The sequence below is a fragment of the Bos taurus genome, chromosome 20 (genome assembly GCF_002263795.3).
Source record: "Bos taurus isolate L1 Dominette 01449 registration number 42190680 breed Hereford chromosome 20, ARS-UCD2.0, whole genome shotgun sequence".
Taxonomy (NCBI): Eukaryota; Metazoa; Chordata; class Mammalia; order Artiodactyla; family Bovidae; genus Bos; species Bos taurus.
In genome coordinates this window covers 62,192,356-62,211,209 of record NC_037347.1, presented here as the reverse complement: position 1 = coordinate 62,211,209, position 18,854 = coordinate 62,192,356, and the positions used below count along the sequence as shown (strand labels likewise).

The window sequence follows — 18,854 nt, the reverse complement described above, 5'->3', positions numbered from 1 at the left end:
GAGAGGGTGAGGAGAAAGGGGAACCCTCTTACACTATTGGTGGGAATGTAAACTGTGGAGGTGCCTCCAAAGACTAAACATAGAGCTATGATATGCTCCTGTAATCCCATTCTTGGGCATAAACCCCTCAAAAGATGAAAACTCTAATCTGAAAAGACACATGCACCCCAGGGTTCATTATAGCACTATTTACATGCCAGGGCATGGAAGCAACCTAAGTGTCCACAGAGAGATGAGTGATACAGAAGATGTGGTACGCATATACAGTGCAATATTACTTGGTCATAAAAAAGAATCCACATCACCATGGATGGACCTAGAAACTATTGTGCTAAATGAAGTCAATCAGACAAATACTATATAGTATCACTTATACAAGGAATCTAAAATATAATAGAAGTGACTTTATTTATAAAACAGAAATAGACTCAAGATATAGAAAACAACCTATGGTTACCAATAGGGAGGGTGGAGGAGGGATAAATCACTAATATGGGATAAACCGATACACACTACCATATAAAATATATAACCAACAAGGTCCTCCTGTGTAGCACAGGAAACTATATTCAATATAATAACTTAAAATAGAAAAAGAGTCTGAAAAAATGTATAACTGAATCACTTTGTTGTATATCTGAAACTAACACAGTATTGTAAATCAACTATCCTTCAATTTTTAAAAAGTAACCCCCTTGCCTCCCCCCAAAAGAAAAGAGTAACAAGGTCACTTATAAGGAACCTGACTCACAGAAACACCAGGCACTATTAGTCTATGAAGTTAATATTCAGTTAAAAAGTTTAATACCACGTGCCATTTCATAGCTGTGACTCTGATGAGCAAATTAAACTGTTCAAGTCTGCAAATGAGGACCGTGGGAATTTCTTACCCTTTAATTTACCTTGAATACCCTCTAAGGTTGATGCTGGGATAGTAGTGACTCCTAATGAAATCAACACCTTGTACATTACTATATGCCTGCACCAGCCAGGTCTGTACTGTCTCAAGTTCAGTTGCCCACATTAAATACTCAGGATGAGAAAATGTGGGATTCAAAGGATATTACATGTTTTCGGAAACAAGTCGTTTGTCTTTTATCATTTCACGCCAAAGCCGCTATTTTACCTGACATTGTTCAAAGACGTTATCGTATGCAAAATTGAACAGGGAATTTCATTTTAAGTTTGAAAAAATGAGTGTGTCTCAGACACGGTAAATTTTCATTAACTTTCTTGGTTCTAAGTGAAGGAATCTCTAAATTGCAACTAAGCGTTTTGAAAGAACTCTTAGGACTTTTTGAGGAGAGACTTCTGGGAACTGCCTGATTCTCTTGCTCTTTGATCCCAGTCTGGCAGAAGGGCTTTCTCTTCTCAAAGCATCTCAAGAAAAAGCCTACTTTTTCTCAAGTGGCAAAATCTATAGCTCCTGGCCTGGATGCCCAGGTGCTGGGGGAGCTGCCCCTCCAATCGGTTATCGCCTTCTCGGTCCCTGGCCTCTTCTGGGGCTCGCTTCTGTCCTTTTTCCTGGCCTGGACGCCTCACCTCTCTACAGCGCCTGCCTCCTCCTCATCTCACTGCCTCGTGTGTCCTCCGGGTCAGAACCACTGGTCCATTCAATGTATGGTCTATGCACACACCCTCCCCCTGTTACATGTGTCTTTGTCTGCTCGGCAGTTCCTCGAGATTCAGGATACCGAATACAATCAGACACAAGGCAGAATGGCTAAAAGAGTATTCATTTTCAAACTTTTAAAGCACTTTCTAATCTATTATTTTTAGTATTCCTGAATAAAAATAACAACTTATTTCCACATGATGAAATGCACCCACCCACCCACCCACTTCTGGTAAGGGGAAAAGATAGCAGTTAACATGCAGAAGGAATACAACTTAAAAACAGGATTCTGTTAAAATCCTCTTTTCTATTTCTCAAGAATTGGGGTATTTGGGAGAGGCATTTCATTTCTAATGCATGCTCTCCTCCAAAGTTTTTCTTCTGAAACTGTTTGGCATTAAAATAAATACTGAAATGGTCCAAGTAAGGTTAGGTTTCTTTTTTTTTTTTCTTTTCTTTGAGGTCTTTAGGCAGAGGTCCTGAAGTCTGAATCAACTGCAAATTGCTCAGTCAGTTTTGCCTTTTCCCCACATGGGAATATTTCCAAGGGGCCAATCGTTAAGTCTTGTTTAATAAAATAATCATTGGCTCTTCAATTTATTTACCATTTGCCCTTCCAAGGAATTCTTATCTGCCAGACACAGCCGCCAAAATTCCCCAACAGGTGTCTGAAGTTAATTAACAAAGAACCCAAGTCTTTGCTGGAAAGGGAGGCAGCATTCATGAGATTAGGCTCTGGGGTTTGGGAGATGAGGGCTCTAACACAGGCGCTTAATCTGAAGATACCAAGTTTTGGCCAAAGCACACAGCTCTCTGGCTGCTAGAACTTGGCTCCAGAAATCAAGTTATTAAAAATGAGTCAGCAAAGGGTGCTCTGAAGAAGGACCTTGTCTGGGAAAGTGGGCTTCTTTTAAAAATACTAATTGAAATTACATGTGTTTTAATTAAAACAACATCTGCCAGGGTCTGAAGAAACATGTTTTGAAACGCAGAGAAGGTATGCCTCTAAAAATGTCCTCAAACCTACTAATAAAGTAAAGCTTACACATTTCCCAGTGATAAGAATAACACACTGCCTCCCAGGTTGCACTGAGGTTTCCAGAGACTCGAGTCTTTCCCTGGGCACAGGTGGGATTCCCAGGGTTGGGAACGCAGATAAAGAAGGTGCCCATGAGGCTGTGGTGAGTGGCCTGTGAAAGGTCTGCCCTCCAGGAGCAAATACCCACATCCCAGGGGGTTCTGCTACATGGAAGCCACTACATGGCATGAGATGAGAAAGTAATAAAGCACACACATGTGTGTACTTAAAAGGTAGTGCCATACCTTTTAAGAGCCCTAGGAGACGCTGTGAGTACACCGTGATACTCTGAATACACAGAGGATGAAGACCAGGACGTGTTTCATTCCTACTGCTGTTCAGTTGCTAAGTTGTGTCTGGCTCCTTGTGACCCTATGGACTGCAGTATGCCAGGCTTCCCTGTCCTTCACATCTCCCAGAGTTTGCTCAAACTCATGCCATTGAGTCGGTGATGCCATCCAACCATCTCATGCTTTATTGCCCACTTCTCCTGCCCTCAGTGTCTCCTAGCTTGAGGGTGTTTTCCAATGAGTTGGCCAAAGAATTTAGACAAACTTTGAGGCATTATCTCCTAAGCAGCATCTGGAATGCAGCTTCATGGAGATGGAGCACAGACTTAGGTATCTATCCTGGTCGGGAAGATACCCTGGTGAAGGGAATGGCAATCCACTCCAGTATTCTTGCCTGGAGAATCCCATGGACAGAGGAGCCCAGCAGGTTACTGTCCATGTGGTCGCAAAGAGAGGACACGACTGAGCAACTACCACCACCATGTCCTCATGATTCAAGAACTGGGTAAAATATATCCCAAAGTATGGAGGAAGATTGTGCTGCCTGCTGTCTCTTCAGTCATGTCTGACTCTTTGTGACCCCATGGACTGTAGCCTCCAGGTTCCTCTGTCCATGGGATTCTCTAGGCAAGAATACTGGAATGGGTTGCCATTTCTTTCTCCAGGGGATCTTCCTGACCCAGGGATCGAACCCATGTCTCCTGCGCTGGCAGGCGGGTTCTCTACCACTGGACTACCTGGTGAAGATCAGTGCTACCAAGTCTAGAATTCCGTGGGTATACACCTTGAAATTTCAGCTGTGAGATCATTAAATAAAAGAGAATGTTTACAAAGCAGCACAACATTTAGGGCAGCTTGTATACAATGAAGGTCCCCCAACCCTCTTCCCCTCCCATGTCTCCAAAAAGAAGACATTGCTCACCAAGTAGAGATCTGACACAAGGGCAGCGGTTGAGGGGAAGGGGTGATTCTCATTCCATCAACATTACCATTTTCTTTATTCTGTCTTCATTTCCACTTAAAGACAACATTTTTATGGTGCCCTTCAAATATAATCAGCAACCACTGTCTACAAAGAATCATCAGAGTGGTGAGATAAAATCTTTTATCTTAGTATTTCAAATAGATTAGGGCAAGAAAAAAAGCTAGGAAGGGAATGCCCTCCCTAAAATGAATGAAAGGGATGATCAGACAGCCTTGAGAGGGGAGGGAAATAGCAGTAGATTTGATGCTTCAATAATACTTAATTCCTGGGCAAGAAACTCCCTTTATTTTGTTCGTGATTTCGTGAGTGTAGGAAAGTGTGTCATGTGCACTGCTACGTGACCCTGGAGATTTGGGGGTCCCTTCTCCTCCGTCTCTCTTGGGGGACAGAAGTGTTTGGGAGCCAGCAGACTTCCTTGGGAAATAGCCCTTCCTGATGCTGGCAAGAGTCAGAGTCTGGTGCTCCCTTTGAGGCTGGATTGGGTTGAGAAGGTGTTGGATAGAAGAAGCTCAGACAGTTGCTAAGGTGAAAAGATGGTTGGCCCGATGTCAAGAATGCATCAGATCATATGATTGTATCGAGGCATCCGTCTATGATTCCAAATGTGGTGAGCCGATCTCCAGATGATGACAGAGCACAGGGAAAGGATCGTGCAGGGCAGAGAGGACGTGACTACAGGACTGAGATGAGCTGGGGAAGGAAGGGCCAGGTTCACACAGCAGCGAAGGTCCCTGTCTTCAGTCCAAGGAGGGCAGTGAAGCAGCCAGGAAGATACTCCCAGCATTTCAGCCTGGCTCGCCTGCCTGAAAGGGTGGCTGGCAGCCATCTCCCAGGGAAGCAAAGGAGTGTGCCCTGTGAGCTCTGCCAATACCACCTGTAGCGGTGTAGCGGTTCTTCCAACCTTTAGGAACTGTCAGGGCACACGCAGAAAGCATTGCTATTTCCCACCCAACCCAAGCCTCTTCCAAAGTGGCAACAGAATGACTTTGACTTGAGTCCAGGATTTCTGGCAGCATCTGACCGTCTTTTTCCTCTCTTCCTTGGATGCTGTGAAAAGAGCATCCTCTTCCCTGCCCTCTCTCTATGTGGGATTCCCCAAACCTCCTCTAGATCTGCTCTCCAGAATAAATAACCCATGTTATTCACCCACCAGAGAATTAGTTTAGCAAATATGTACTGAGCACAACAAGGGCTAGGCATGGAAGGACATAGAAATAAATATGGTACCTGACTCCTGCTTATTATCTCATTGGGAGGAGATGCAATGCAATGCAGAAAACGTGAAAGACAGCACAAAAATAAAATTATATAATGGAAATCTGCTTCCCCGGTGGCTCTGCTGTTGTTCAGTCGCTCAGTCGTGTCCGACTCTTTGCGATCCCACGGACTGCAGCACGCCAGGCTTCCCTGTCCTTCACCATCTTCCGAAGCTTGCACAAACTCATGTCCATTGAGTTGCTGATGCCATCCAACCATCCTTGGTTACCCCCTATTTCTCCCTTCATTGGGGCTCTGAGTGATGACTGGGGGGTGTGTGTGGCGGGGGACGGGGGTAAATGCACAGAGATGAAAGCACAGGCCAGGGAAGGGAACTGCTCAGGGAAAGCCTTATAAGCAGGGACAATGGTACAAAGGCTGGTCTGGATGAAGAATTTATCAGAAAGAGTGGTTAGAGATAAGAGGCAGTTGGTGATACCACCCCAGTATCTTTCCTATCTAGTGTTCATATGTGAAATGCTTTGCGTTTTGTTAGAGGTTTGCTTGTTCGCTTGATGGCAGAAGAAACACCTGCCGTCTTCATCAGGAACTGTTAACGTGCTGAAATGTTGGCATTTTGGTAAACGTGCTAGAGCAGGACAGTACTGTTTGTTCTTTTCGTCAAAGCTAATTATCACCATGAAAAAGAAACCCTTTCTGAATGATGAAACAACGCTTTACACAGGAGGATGATTAACATTTTTGGAAGGCTGCAAAGAAGTGGGTGGATGTGCAGTCACCTGGACCACAGCACTGCATCATTCAGAAGAACACAAATATCTCCCCGCAGCCTACTTATCACCTGATGGCAGAGACATCCACAGAGCCATGGACACAGCCTGAATGGGAAGACAGGGAGAGGCCGAAGATGTGACACTCTTTTTAGTACTATCTTTTTTAAAAAATCATTTTTTTAGAAGAAACCAAATAGGAAATAAAAAATACCTGGAGACAAATGAAAATGAAAGCACAAAAATCTAAAACCCATGGGATGCAGCAAAAGCAGTTCTAAGACGGAAGTGGATAGTAATACTACCTTACCTTAGGAAATCAGAAAAATCACAAATAAACAACCTAATCTTACACATTAAGCAACTAGAGAAAGAATAAATAAAACACAAACCTGGCAGAAGAAATCACAAAGATCAGAGCAGAAATAAATGGCATAGAGATGAAGAAAACAATAGAAGAGATCAATGAAACTAAAAGCTGATATTTGAAAAGATAAAATTGATAAACCTTCAGCCAGACTTATCAAGAAAAAAAAGGAGAGGACTCAAATCAATAAAATTACAAATGAAAAAGAAGTTAAAATGGACATCACAGAAATACAAAAGATCATAAGAGATTATTTACTACAAGAGTCCCTTGGACAGCAAGGAGATCAAATCAATCAATCCTAAAGAAAATCAACTCTGAATATTCACTGGAAGGACTAATATTGAAGCTGAAGCTCCAATACTTGGGCTACCTGAAGCAAAGAGCCAACCCACTGGAAAAGACCCTGATACTGGGAAAGACTGAGGGCAGGAGGAGAAGGGGGCGACAGAGGATGAGATGGTTGGATGACATCATCAACTCAATGGACAGGATATTGAGAAAACTCCAGGAGCCAGTTAAGGACAGGAAAGCCTGGCGTGGTGCAGTCCATGGAGTCACAAAGAGTCAGACACGACTTAGGAACTGAATGACAACAACTATATGCCAATAAAATGAACAACTTGGAAGAAACGGACAAATTCTAAAAAGGTACAACCTACAAATTCTAAAATTCTAAAAAGGTACAGTCTTCTAAAATTGAACCAGGAAGAAACAGAAAATATGAACAGAGCATCGCAAGTGCTGAAATTGAATCTGTGATTTAAAAATTCCCAACAAACAAAAGCCCAGGACCAGATGGTTTCACAGGCAAATTCTATCAACCATTTAGAGAAGAGCTGACATCTATCCTTCTCAAAATCTGAAAAATTGCAGAGGAAAGAATACTTCCAAAGTCATTCTATGAGGCCACCATCACTCTGCTACCAAAACCAAAGATACCACAAAAAAGGAAAATTATACACCAATATCACTCATGAACATAGATGCAAAAATCCTCAGCAAAATATTAGCAAACAAAATCTGACAACACATTAAAAGGATCATACACCACAATCAAGTGGAATTTATTCTATCAGATCCTCATAGAGCTTATGGGGTAGAGTAATTATTGTTCAATAGTTTATTTGAACTTTTTCGTATCATGGAGTCCAAGGAAGATGAACCATTTCTTAACCAGAGTTATGGTAGCTGTCCCTCCCTCCACCCTTAATTAAAAGAACAATCTAAGAAGAGATGTAATTCAAACTGGACCCCCATGATGGAAACAACTGGATTCCTTCTGAAATTATGAGTGTCTGTATACATCTAGCAAACTTTAGTAGACAATGAACTGATTTTTGGATGATTTTCTTTATTAATATAAAATCTTTTTCTTTATTTAATATATATTTTTTTGCTTACTTCAAGTTTTGCTGATTTGCAGTTCACTATAACATGACGGCCAGACAGGAAAAAATCATTAATAATTCAGTTATTCATTCAGCAAATATTGATGAATCCCTGGTATGGGTCAGGTGGTGTTCTAGGTACATGATCTACATCAGTAAACACAAAAGATGGAACCTCCTCTTCTCAGTAGGTGACATTCCAGTGCAGGGAGACGGACAAGAAACAAGATAAATAAATAATATGTTCCATGTCAGAGGGTGATTAGTGCCGTGAAGATTGATAAAGCAGTAAAAGGGGGTAGGATTTTAAGAAGAGGCACCAGAAAAGGTTGTTTTGGGAAAGTAACACTTGAGTAAAGACCTGAGGGGCTGAGGAATAACCACATGGACATCTGAAGGAAGCGGAGATGGGGTGCAGGGAGCCACATGCTCAAGGGCCCTGAGGCAGGCTCGTGGCTTAGGTCATGAAGGAACCACGTGAAGCAGCGGCCAGTGAGAAAGGAGGTGGGGCTGGAGAGGGAACAGAGCTGGATCGTACAGAGCTGCGCAAACAAGGACGTTTACCTTCACACTGAGAGAAACGAGGAGCTGATGCAGGGTTTTAAAAGGAGAAAAGACATGCAGTAAGGTTTTGACAGGACCATTCTGGCTGCTCCTTTGAGAGTAGATGGTGGCACTGGGGTGGGGGGCAATGAGACCTGGAAAGTGGCCATGGAGGGTCAGGTTCTGGGAAAATTCAGAAGGAAGCCAGACCTGCTGATGGATTGGGTATGAGAGTGCAGAATCAAAGGACCATTGCAAGGACAGGTCACTGCGGGGAAGCCTGTGGAAGGACTGGGCTTGGGAGAGAAGACAAGGAACTCAGGTCTGGAGACGTTGTATCTGAGATGCCTGTCAGACCTCCCGTGCGCGTGGTGGACAGACTATTGCCGGCAGAGATGTGAGATTCATGCCAGAGGTATCCACCGGGGAGTTTTCAGACTATCTTTAATACCTGGTCACGGAAGCTTTGAGGCTTCCCAGGCGGTGCAGGTGGTAAAGAACCCAGCTGCCAATGCAGGTAGATGTAAGAGACGCAGGTTTGATCCCTGGGTCGTGAAGAGACTCTGGAGGAGGGCATGGCAACCCGCTCCAGCATTCTTGCCTGGAAAGCCCCATGCACAGAGCAGCCTGGTGGGCTACAGTCCATGGCGTCACGAAGCGTCAGACATGACTAGAGCATTAGCATACATACACACCCCAAAGTTTTGATTAAGCTGATAGAGAAAAGTCCAAGTTCAATTTTGTTTTTGTTCTTGGTTCAAAGTCACTGCAGCTTTCTTTTCAATAGATAAAGTTCTGTATAGCATTGTCTCATAAAAACCCATTACTTTGATACAATATTTAAAGCAAAAGAGTTAGCAAAGGTCATGTTTCCTTTCTCCCAGACAGAAGAGAATAGTGTGCTATTTTGTCCAATTCTGCTTTTCTTACTCAAGGAGAAAAGATATTGATTCCTTAAAGCCTATGACTGAGATATTTTCACTCCTATTTTTAAACGGCTGGCTCCCTTTCCTGTCTGGTGACATTTGATAGTAGAGGCTTAATTTAACATGGGCAATATGGACTTCCAAATGTTCCTGCCTCAGAGACAGTTCTAGATAACCGACTTCCTGGAGAGAAGAGACGCCTTGAAGCTAGAAAATCCATCAATAGTTCCCTACTTTGTTATATTTTAAGCCACGGAAAGAAATAAAACACACAAATGCACTACACCTAGTATTCGTATCCAAGTAGCAGTGATTAGCTATTGATTTTTCCTCCAGGTTACAGAGGAGCGCCAGGATGTGATTGGAAGCCGCTGCTCGCTCCTCTGAAACCAACAAGGAAGGAAAAGGAAAGCAAATACGCAGGGGGCTAACGGTGTAGCTTAAATACGTAACATCTACCACCCACATTTAAATTCAAACTAAGTATAACTATCAAGTTGTGAGCTTATTTCATGCCTGATGATGCACTGCAAGCATAACAAATAACCGCATTTATTAGACACAGATTTGAAACCTGGTCCCTGTGAATGAATAAGTGGCTTAAAAGACCCACAAGGGCTTCCCTGGTGGCTCAATCAGTAAAGAATCTGCCTACAATGCAGGACACCAGGTTTGATCCTTGGGTCAGCAGGGTCCCCTGGAGAACGAAATAGCAACCCACTCCAGTATTTTTGCCTAGGAAATCTCATGGACAAAGGAGCCTGGCGGGCTACAGCCCAAGGGGTCACCAAAGAGTCAGACATGACTTAGCCAGTAAACCGAAAGAGACCTGCAAACACTTGATCTTTATTGGAGGATATGATGGCTATTGTGGGGTGGAAAGTGGCTGGTTCCCAGATCACCAAGGGCCTAGTATGTCACCCTCAGGAATCTGGATAATCTGTGTATGAAATTTGAACCCATGCCTGGTATTCCAACTGCCCCAGGAATGGAGTCGTCCCTCTTCACTCACTCTCACCTGCTTCCCCCAGACCCCCTGAGGGTGCATAACCAGAACCTTTGCCACGATGCGTGGTTCAGCTCCCTGCTGTCTGATTCCCGCTGATACCTACTACCTGCATTCAAACTTGCCAGGCTTAATGCTGCACCGATCAACCACCCTGCCAGAGTCATCTCTTTCACCCCCGGAGGTCATTGGTCTATGGGGAGGTTGTCTCTCTCCCTGGGCAGGTCCTGGTGGTTCATCAGTTCTCCAGGCATCAATCAACCTTGGCCTGAGCATCCTCCCAGTTACAGGAGGAGGGATCCAGAGCATCTCTTGAATCTGGACAACCTGGACTCCCATCCCCACTGTGCACCAGGCACACCAGGCCCTCAGAGACCTTGAACCCCCATCAGCCTGCTCCCAGATCCCCTTCTGGAGGGTTGTCTGCAGAGGCCACTCCTCTAGCTTACATAGTCTTCCCCTGAAAGAACCACAGAGCCCCATCTCATTGGCTTCAAGTCTTTGTTAGCTTCGCAACAGCTGTCACCTTGACTTTGACCTCTCAAACCCACAATCCCTGACGTTAAATGAAAGAAGCCGGATACAAAAGCTCACATCTTACATGATTCCATTTACATGAAATATCCAGAATAAGAAAATCCAAAGAAACAAAAAGCAGACTGCTGGCTGCCAGGGGATGGGAGGAAGGGGAAATAGGGAGTGACTACTTAACGGGTACAGGGTTTGGGGGCTTCCCAGGTGGCGCTAGTGGGAAAGAACCCACCTGCCAATGGAGAAGACAAAAGAGACATGAGTTCCATCTTGGAACTCCAGGAAGATCCCCTGGAGGAGGGCATGACAACCCACTCCAGAATTCTTGCCTGGAGAATCCCATGGACAGAGAAGCCTGGTGGGCTACAAGTCCATAAGGTCGCATAAGGACACGACTCAAGCGACTTATCATGAACAGAGTTTTCTTCAGGGTCACAAAAATGTTTTGGAACTTGACACAGGTGATGGTTGTACAACACTGTATAAATACTAAATGCCATCCAAAAGGTATATTTTAAAGTGATTAATTTTATGTTATATAAATTTCACTTCAATCTTAAAAGATTGCGACCTCACCAGTGACAGCGTGCCTGACCCAGCACCTCTTTCCCCCACAGAACATTTCAACCACACCATTGGATTCATATGTGTCTTTTGTTGGTTGCCCCTGTCAAGAATGTAAACTCCACAAGGGCAAGGCCTTCTCTCTGTTTTGATACCATCTCGAGGCCTAGAGGGCTTCCCCTGTAGCTCAGCAGTAAAGAATCCACCTGCAATGCAGGAGACCTGGGTTCGATTCCTGGGTTGGGCAGATCCCCTGGAGGAGGCAATGGCAACCCACTCCAGTATTCTTGCCTGGAGAACCCATGGACAGAGGAGCCTGTCTACAGGCGACAGTCCATAGGGTCACAAAGAGATGGACACGACTGAACGCTAGGCATAGAGCAGGCCTGGAACACGAGGTCATGGGCAAACATTTGTCAAATTGATAGACTTATGGATGATCTCTTTAATGCTTCATTAATGAAAGATCCTCCCTTTCTTGAATACTAAACTAAAGGCAGATGATTCTTGAAAAATAGCACTGGAGAGCCAATCTGGTCTAATGTAAAAATAAATTTTAACACAGAGAGGAGAAGAGCCCTGCACCCCATTAGAATTCCAGTTCACAACATGGAAAGCATACAAACAGCCTGGCAAGGATTTAGAGGATCAGGACAACGGTATCCAGTGCTCAGCACTGCGGTAGTTTTTAATTTGCAAGGATTAGGAATGTCAACAAGCTTCGCGTTTTCCTCTAAATTCTAAAAGATAAATTAGCGCATTGATTTCCGCTAGAAGGAGAGCTGGAAAAACAAGGTCTCTGACACATGCTCTGTTTCTGCATGCGCATATATGTTCTGCTTGTGGGTTCAAACACAGGAAATGCATTATACTTCGATTTAAAAGAAAAAAAGTGGAGACGCGGTGAATCGGAGGGGACCTACCAATGAGCTCCTTATTCCTGACGTCCAAGGCCATGTTCCGGAGCGCGGTGGCCACTGCGCACACCACACGGTCATTGTCGATCCGCAGCAGCTCCACGAGGATGGGCAGGCCTTTCTCTTTCCGGACAGCAGCTCGGATATATACAGACCACTGCAAATGAGGGGAGGCCAAGGCGTTAGGAGCTGGGGTGGGCAGAAACCCTCCAAGCAAACAGCGCCTGTGGGTGTTCAGACTGTCATCCACAGGCGCCAAAAAGGCTGAATTATCAAGACCTCCTTGTAGAATAGGTTGAGCATGTTAGACAGGTATTTAAAGGTTTTAACTTTATTTTTGCCTCCAACATAGGATAGAGGGTTCAGGGTTAATCAGTCCATCACGCTTCATTTCTCTGGTGCCAGCTTTCTCAGTCTAAGAGTTAGAAAGACATTTGTGTGGTGTCTTTATACCTGATACTTTAAGATATGGAGGTTTGGGACAGGAAGGGCTGGTTATTGACATGAAGAGGAAAAGAAATCCTGGAAAAAGTAGAAAATGATAAATGGTTGCACACAGGTGATTTAAAAAAAAAGAACAAAGAAACTTGAATTTGGAAGTGGGGCAGAGAGATCTTACAGAAATTACTGTCAATTAAGTTTTTTGCAGAATAATTAGGAGGAAATAAATCGGAAAACAGTATGGCCGAGGAGAGGTACATATGACATCAAAGACGAAGTGTGAAAATTATAAAATTCAAAAAATTAAAATATATTATATCCAGGGCCATAATTCAATGTCTAATTTATAAGGTAAGCATACAATTTGTTTTGAGTTAGTGGTGGTTGGCCTTAGTAGAACACATCTAAGGCTTTTTATGGAAACGTATTTGTCATATCAGGACAATAAAGCATTCAGATTCATTGAACCAAACACAGGTAGGTTCAGGTTTTCTAGACATTCGAGTATACACACTTTATACTCCTGTACCGTGTTCCAGAGAAGAACGTGTGCCACAAAAATCAACCAGTATAAGGGTTTAATCGGTTGCAACTTCATTTATGAGCTAAGAAAACGAACTTCATAGCTCGAGGTTCTGGATTCTGTGGCAGAGTCCTCCTGGGGACCACCGAAGGTGGACAGAGTCCCCACCCTCCCCGCCGGGCCCCGCCCCCCTTTCCCCGTGGGGACAGGCACCCCAGAGCTGGCTCTCACCTGTGGCAGGCAGGGAGCCCCCTCTGGCAGTGAACGTAGGGCATATGCCATGCCTGCCACATCCTCAGCCCAGCCCTGCATGAAATATGAGATTAAAAAAACACACAACTTCATCCTGTCCTACGTTAGAGAAGTCACATTCACATAGTTTCTTATCCCCATCAACTTGGACCATTCACTTTCTCCTGACCCTACACTGTGGTTCAGACTCCAGGAGGTGTGAGGGGGTGGGGGAGCAGAGGGAATTCACGACAGCACCTCTTGACTGCAATTAACTATTTCATAGCCCCAGTCTCAGGAAGCAGAGGAATGGATAGTCAGAAAGTCTTAGACATGGAAAAAAAAAAAAAAATCTCAAGGTTTGGACACCGCTTCTCGAAATTTAGCTGTCAGGATGGGATATCCCTCCCAAGGAAAGGAGCTTCATGAAGCCAGTTCAAACTCTCCGTCATGTCCATGGGAAATTTCATTTGCAATCTGACGTGCTGACACATGATTTTCATCTGCCCCTCCACTATTGCTAAGCCTTCTGATTTCTGGGTTCAGGAGTACACTAGACCCCTGAGCTTCTACAGCCATTCACTGTTGGTTTCTTCCCTAAAACTAAGGAAAACGGAAATCAGAGCGTGGAGTCCATGTTTCCATATGGTACGATGAACATCAACAATGCATTTACATCAACAATGCATTTTAACGCTGGGGAGATATTCTGCGCCTTTTGGGAGACCAGGGTGGATATTTTTGGAATTCAGCCAGGCTGAACTCAGGCCCAAAGATGACCTCTTTCCCAGAACCACCTCATCCTAGACCCCAGATGCTGGCTTGTCCATTTGTGGTCTCTTCTAATCCCCAAACTCCTGGGAGGGTGACACTACTGTTCTTATTTTATAGACGAGGAGATCTGGACACGAAGATGTTAAACAACTGCCCGCAGGCCTCCTGTGCCCCTTGGTCCCGAGTCCTCCCCTTCTAACTCTGCTCTCCGTGATTCTGACTATATTCCCGCCCTGCCATCATCTCATCGTCCCACCTAAACCTCTGCGCTCAGTCCTTCCCCTCCCTTCCGTTCTTCCCAATATCAACAGAGGAGAATCTGGCCATGTTTGAAACAAACCAGGAAAGGTCTCCTATAACTTACTTTTTCCTCCTTAGAAGCCTAGTTATTATATACCTTCCTGTTGGATGGAAAGATGGTTTGGTGTTTGTAAAATGACGCATCCTTCGGCTTCGCCGAGAACTGATTTGAGAGGAATACAAATGGCTACGCGTGGCCCAAAACGTGCACGAGTTTTAGATATACTTTTCTGGTACGAGAAAATGGTACACAGTGATATGCTCTAAGTGAAAAGGGAAAAACAAGACAATGGGTTTGATCTTATGTGAGTGACACATAGAAAATAGCCTTTATTTTAAAAATTTTAGTTGTGTGTGAGTTTGTGTAGGTATGGAAAATCCCCAGTATTAGCTCAGCATGTGATGATTCACAATCAATTATTAACAATTCATTCAAAAGATGTTGCAAGCTTCTAAAGTTTTCTTGACATGCAAGGATTTAGGATAGTGATGCTTTTTAAAAACACAATTATTTTAACTTTTGGCCGCATAGTGCGGTATGTGCGATCTTACTTTCCTGACCAGGGATCGAACCTGCATGCCTTGAGTTGGAAGGCAGTCTCAACTACTGGGCCCTGGGGGACATCCCAGAATAGTGATCGTTTTTAAGTCGCAGCTGAGCAGTCTTGGAGCAGGTCATGTATAACCCACATGTGAACCTTTGTGTAACCCAGTAAGAAGGAATAAAGAGGTGAAAAGAGAAAGGCATGATGCAATATTTGGGAGATGGGGAATGTTTCCCAGGGGCACTGAACACAGAAGTGTGAGACTCATATAGAGTTTTTCCAAAAGAGAAGTGAGTTGCCTTGGACAGTACTGAAGCCCATGGGGTGTTAGTAAAGTATATGAGTTGCCAAGAGCTTTGTAAGTGAAACAAAAGTAGAAGAATCACTGGCGTGAAAACAGATGAACAAGAAAGAAAAGATTATGGTAATTCATTGTAACTGAGGTGGAAATCTTTGGACAGAACTTGATTTTTTTGCAAACAGAATGATAGCATCATGTACTGAGCCCACCAGTGAGGAGGGAAGGGACAAAAGTGTGGCTTTAGGAACGGTCCATGAGCTGAAGAGAGGACGTGTGATGATTCAAAAGGAGAAGGAAGAAAAGGAAGAGGAGGGGGAGGATGAGAAAGAAGAGATGAAGGAGGAGGAGGAGGGGAAGAGGAGAAGGGGGAGGAGAGGGAAGAGGAGAAAAAGGAGGCGGAGGAGAGGAGTTAGGGGAGGAGGAATAGGAGGACCTGGTTCAGGAGAAAACATGGCCCAGGCTAAGGACCTGAGGCTGCAGAAGGATTAGTTGGCCAGTTGATTGGGATGCATCGGAATGGCAGGCATTGGACTATGACCACCTGGGTTAAGGAGAGGGTGTGCTGCATCTCAAGGGAGCTCAACAGTGGGAAAGGTGGTTGTGGGCTGGGAGAGCATCTTGGACCAGAGATAGTCCAATCACCAACTGCCCCATCCCAGCTAAGAACCCAACTGGACAAGGAGGCTTGTCCTGGGCAAGAGGAAACACAGGATAGGAACTATTCTAGACAGAAATGAATGCCCGATCTCCATCCCCTGTAGGGATATGCTGGTAAGAGCCCCAAGTTTAGTGCCAACCACAGAGGGCATGAGAAGATGAAGTCTGACAAATGTAGCTAAGTGGTAAGCCTGAAGGAGTTGAGAACTAGTTTGATTTGACTGAGTTTGCAAGAAGTGTTTGGATGAAGTGCTTCCCCCCTCCCCCACCTTTTATCGCATCAGGCAAAACGAGGGCTCCAAGATGACTTTCAAAAGAGAACGTTTCCAGCTGTGACTCTGAAGTCTTTTTCTGCTTCCCGCTTAGCAGATGATGGCCCTAAGAGCAGCCTTGGATGATCACATCTTCATGACACCTTAAAGATGGCAGGAGAGCTGTCAGCCTGGGGGACATAATTCAAAGAGAGGAACTTCCCTCCTCACATACCTTCCTTTACTTGTTACATCAGAGAAAGTAGCTTTTACCTCCTATCTTGTTTGAGCCCTTGTGTATTTGCGGAGGTCTCTTTGTTATAGCAGCAGCTGAAATTCTTCTAAATAATGAGATGTGCTTGTGTATTTAAAATGAACTCTAACGATTGAATTCTAGCCCTAGGTTTTAACTAGTGCTCTTGGAAGTATGCATGCTCATCCTTGACATGTTCCTTGTAAAAGTGACCCCTGGGATGCTCTTGTACCTTGTGTGTATACAATGCCTTGTGTGTATACATCTCCTTGTGTATATACTCCTATTATGGCACCTCTCATGTATTTTTTTGGACTTTCTGTTTATATATTTATTATTCTGAAAGGTACCTGAGGGAATTACCAAGTCACATTCATCTCTTTATATCAATTGTCTTCTAATTTCTGGCTCACAGATGGAAATTAAAAATGTTTAGCTGGTAAAAGAAAATGTTGGGTTGATTTCTAGTACCAAGTGTGTGCTATTTAAGAACAGCATTTTCTCCACTGAAAGGAACTACATAAAAAGGACCAAGTGAAAGTCGCTCAGTCGCGTTGACTCTTTGCGACCCCATGGACTATACAGTCTATGGAATTCTCCAGGCCAGAATACTGGAGTGGGTAGCCTATCCCTTCTCCAGGGGATCTTCCTGACCGAGGAATTGAACCAGGGTCTCCTGCATTGCAGGTGGATTCTTTACCAACTGAACTATTATGGAAGCCCCAGTAGGACCAAAGCAACTGCAATTATAGACAGGACCAGTAAGTTGAAGATTCCTCTGGAGGAGGAAATGGCAACCCACTCTAGTATTCTTGCCTGGAGAATTCCATGGACAGAGGACCCTGGTGGGCTACAGTCCACGGGGTTGCAAAAAAGTCAGACATGACTGAGTGACTGAGCACAGGACAGCAAGTTCTAACCACTTCTACAAAAGTGTAATCAGAGTTCGAAATTACCATACATCTCTTTGGGAGTCTCTCCGAAAGCCACACTCATCCTTAATTCTCTGTATGGGGACAGAACTTTTGGTGTAGTATTTAGGAATAGTTGCTTGTCCTCAGGGCTGAAAGGACACAATACTGAGTTTCATGTCCTGGGCCATCACAGCTCTGATCATGTCGGGACACTCAAACTGAAATTTCCATGTTAGAATTCCTCTGTGTCCCCACTGCTTGGGTAATTAACCATGGCAGCTCCCAGGCTAGCCCAGATCTTAAGCTGGGCTCAGAAAGGATTTCTTCTACAGATAGTTTTACAGCTCTCTGGAATCCTTGGAATTTCCTATGGAGATTGGTCGTACCTGTGAGGTACCAAGCCCTAATCAACTTTATACATGAATGGGCCCAACAGGTTTAAAGACGCTGCTGCAGTGTCTTCTTGCTGGCATTACTGCGGGTAGAAAATCAGCTGTCATCCTTATCTTTGTATGCAACATGTCTTTTCCTCTGGCTGCTTTTAAGATTTTCTCTTTATTACTGATTTTGAGCCATTTGATTATGAAGCACCTTGGTATAGTTTCTTCATGTTTCTTAGGCTTGGATCGGTGAGTTTGTGGTTTTCATTAAACTTGAAAAATATGGAACCATTTGGAAGATTTTTCAACCATCATTTCTTCAATTTTTTTTCCTGTTTTCTTTCTCCTTTCTCTCACCTCTCCTAGGGGAACTTTAACTGCATGTACAGTAGACCACTTGAGGCTCATGGATGATCGGTAGCTTTGTTTTTTTCTCTCACCATTTCATTTTGTATAGTTTCCAGAGCTATATTTAAATTCATTAATCTTTTCTTCAGCAATGTCTAACCTGCTCTTTTTTTAAAAATTATTTTAAAATTTCCACGGGTATACACTGCCTTTTTTTTGAACACATGGAGTAGAATTATAATAACTGCTTGTCTGATATTTTTAACATCTTGGTTGGTTTTGAACTGCTTTTGAATGATTGATTTTTCTCCTCATCATGAATCACTTTTTCTTGTTTATTTTCAACTGGATGTCAGACATTCTCAATTTTAATGCATTGGATGCTGGGTATTTTTGTATTTCTATAGGTATTTTTAAACTTTAGTCTAGGATGCAGTTAATTTACTTGCAAACTATTGATCCTCTGCATCTCACTTTTAAGATCTGATAGGGAAGACTAGAGCATATTTAGTCCAGGGCTAATTATACCTAATTACCGAGGCAAGACTCTGAGAGTGCTATGCTCAAGGATCCACGAATCACAGGGTTTTCCTGTATGGCTCTTGGGAACGCACACTATATCCATTCCTGTGTAAGTGCCAAGTTTCATTTTTGTCTAATAATTTCAGGAATTTTTTTCTTCAGCCTTGGGTACTTCCCTCTCATGCATGCACTGACAGCTCTCTACTGAATATC

General features: G+C 43.8%; 1 protein-coding gene across 2 annotated transcripts in view; it reads right to left on the bottom strand.

Moving 5' to 3' along the window:
- CTNND2 (catenin delta 2) overlaps nt 1-18,854 on the bottom strand; it is a 1,099,643-nt gene that overhangs the window by 102,940 nt on the left and 977,849 nt on the right. The window contains exons 16-17 of one of the 2 annotated variants that reach the window (XM_005221651.5): nt 13,397-13,471; nt 12,208-12,358 (exon numbers count right to left, since the gene is read on the bottom strand). In XM_005221651.5, coding sequence (XP_005221708.1) covers nt 12,208-12,358; nt 13,397-13,471 — 226 coding nt within the window. The remainder of the gene's footprint in view (nt 1-12,207; nt 12,359-13,396; nt 13,472-18,854) is intronic. The other variant, XM_002696428.7, reaches the window with a different exon arrangement.